We start from the raw sequence: 2,443 nt of genomic DNA, 5'->3' as shown, positions 1-2,443 counted from the left end.
AGATTTGGACAATGGCTGGAACTCATAAAGAAATAAGGTTCAAGATAAAATGGAGATTGTCAAACACATTGATAATGGAATGAAACAAGTAGATGTGGTGATGGAGTACGGGCTTGGGCAATCAATGTTAGCTACTTTCCTTAAAATACAAAAACAAATTGAAGAAAGTTTCATAGGTGGCAAATTTAGCCCTTCAAGAAAAAGAATGAAGACGGCTGCTGCTGACAATGTGGACAGTGCTACATTGTGGTGGTTTAATGAGATGCATTTGCAGAATCTACCAATTAATTATCCGTTGATACATCAAAAAGCCTTAGACTTTGCTAAGTTGCTTGGTGAAACTAATTTTCATTTGAGTAATGAACAGTTGCAAAGATTTAAGGACAGGCATGAGATAATTTTTAAGGGATTTCAGGAGAAGAAAAATCAGCACCTGTAGATGATGCAGAATTTTGGAGGAAAAACAACATGTGTAAAATGTTAGAAAAATACTGTCCTGAAAACTTGTCCAACACAGATGAGACAAGACTGTTTTATCAACTGATTCCAGAGAAGACAGTGGCCTTTAAAGGAGAAAAGCATTAAAGAGGGAAGCAGTTTAAAGTATGCCTAACTGTTCTTCTCTGCAGCAACATGTTGTGGACAAATAAATTGACACCACTTGTGATCAAACAATCAGCAAAACCCATGGTGCTTCAGAAATGTAAGAAGCTTGGCAGATAAGAGGGTACATACATTTTATTTTACCTTTCTTTAATTTATAAGTTAATACAGTACCGTATAGCTTCAGCTGTAATATTTTGCTACAGTCATATTGTAAATGTGATTTCTTTTATTGCAGTCAATTAAAAGACAAATCAAAAAGCATGGATAACGTCTAGTCTCTTTAGTGAGTGGTTGCTTTTGCTGGATAAAGAGATTTCGATAAAGAATAAGAAAATTGCATTGCAGTTGGGTAATTGTAGTGTGCATGACAAGATGCCAGCATTGAAGAATGTTGAACTATGCTTCTTCTCTGCAAACTGTAATTCAATTGTTTGGCCACTAGATATGGGGATAATTAAGAACTTTAAGACAAAATACCATTCATGTTTAGTTCAACACGTGACCACAAACATTGAAAGAAATGTGAGCAATCCCTACAGTTTCAATGTGAAGCAGGCTGTTCCTGGAACAGTATACAGACAAATGTGATTGTGAACTGCTGGAAAAATGTAAGAATTCCTGAAAGTGAAGATGTTGATGAGAATGTTGTGGTGGATGAAATAATGCAGGATGATATTCAAAGTGATCTGGAGATTTACTCAGCAGTTCCTGATAAAGCCATAAATGCTTCAGTAGTTGAATACTTGTCAGTGGATGATGAGGCATTGGTGTTTGAAGAATATACCAATGAATCTATCAACAAGGAGTTAAAGGGTAATTCATCTGTTGAAGATTCTGATGATGACAGTGATGCAATAAGTGTGAATCTCCCTCCTCTGATGGAGCTAATAAGTCAGTTGGAAACCATTCAGCAAGTAGCATCTTCAATCCCCAGTGTTTCAGCACAGCAATTGATTGTGTTAGAGGAGATAAACAATATTCACAAGAGAATCTTTAATAAAAAAGAAACAAAGGAAAATAAGTGAATTTTTCTGCACACAAAAGTAAGATATTCTGCAGGTATAGTATTAATAACTGAAGTGAACAAAATGTGTTTCATTATTTACCTTTAAATGTTAATTTTCATCAGCAAAGTACTACAGTAATGTACTTCTCACCCACAAAAACATGGCTCCTTGTTCTGAGTCACAATAACAAAACCTCATTATAACAATAAAGTGGTACAACAGTTTCATTTGCATGGTCCGATGCAATTCATTATATTGAGGTTTGACTATATCAAGTTTTTGGAAAAAGTAATGCATTTGTTGAAAAGGGGAGAATGAGCATTTTCAAATGAGCTATACTAATGTAGAAATAAACAGTTATTTTCCCACAGAAAATTTCACCGTCATGTGATTTGCATGTGCAGGGAGTGGACAAAAATATGGGAACACCAAAAATAGAACATATCAGTGTGCTTACTATCATGTAGGAAAGCTGCTGGCATTCAAGACAGTTTCCAGTCATCTTAGAATGGATAAATGCTGGTACTGCATGATTTTAAAGTGAATTTTATACCATTCTTTCCAAAAAGTAGTGGCAAGTCCAGGCAGTGATGATGGAGGTTGATAGTGATCATGCAAGCTTCTGTCAAAAGTAGACCACAAAGACTGAATAATATTGCTATCTGGTGGCTATGTTGACCAGGGTAGATGTGACAGTTCATCATCATGCTCACATAACCAGTTCTGGATTATGTGAGCTGTGTGAACAGGGGCACTATTCATAGTGGAACATGGCATCACCATTGAGGGGTAAACATTGTACCATAGGATTGATGTGATCAATGCTAATG

At 35.9% G+C, this 2,443-nt stretch overlaps 1 protein-coding gene across 1 annotated transcript; it reads left to right on the top strand.

Moving 5' to 3' along the window:
* The first annotated feature begins 442 nt into the window (after positions 1–442).
* On the top strand, positions 443–1,631 carry LOC126470962 (tigger transposable element-derived protein 6-like). Its single transcript, XM_050099012.1, has 3 exons — positions 443–472; positions 853–1,190; positions 1,232–1,631. Exons 1-3 carry the CDS (start codon positions 443–445, stop codon positions 1,629–1,631), a joined length of 768 nt encoding a protein of 255 aa, XP_049954969.1.
* Positions 1,632–2,443: the final 812 nt, after the last annotated feature.

Source organism: Schistocerca serialis, chromosome 3 (genome assembly GCF_023864345.2).
Source record: "Schistocerca serialis cubense isolate TAMUIC-IGC-003099 chromosome 3, iqSchSeri2.2, whole genome shotgun sequence".
NCBI classification, from domain to species: Eukaryota; Metazoa; Arthropoda; class Insecta; order Orthoptera; family Acrididae; genus Schistocerca; species Schistocerca serialis.
Note: the sequence above shows the minus strand (reverse complement) of the source record. Positions and strands in the feature narration are given on the sequence as shown.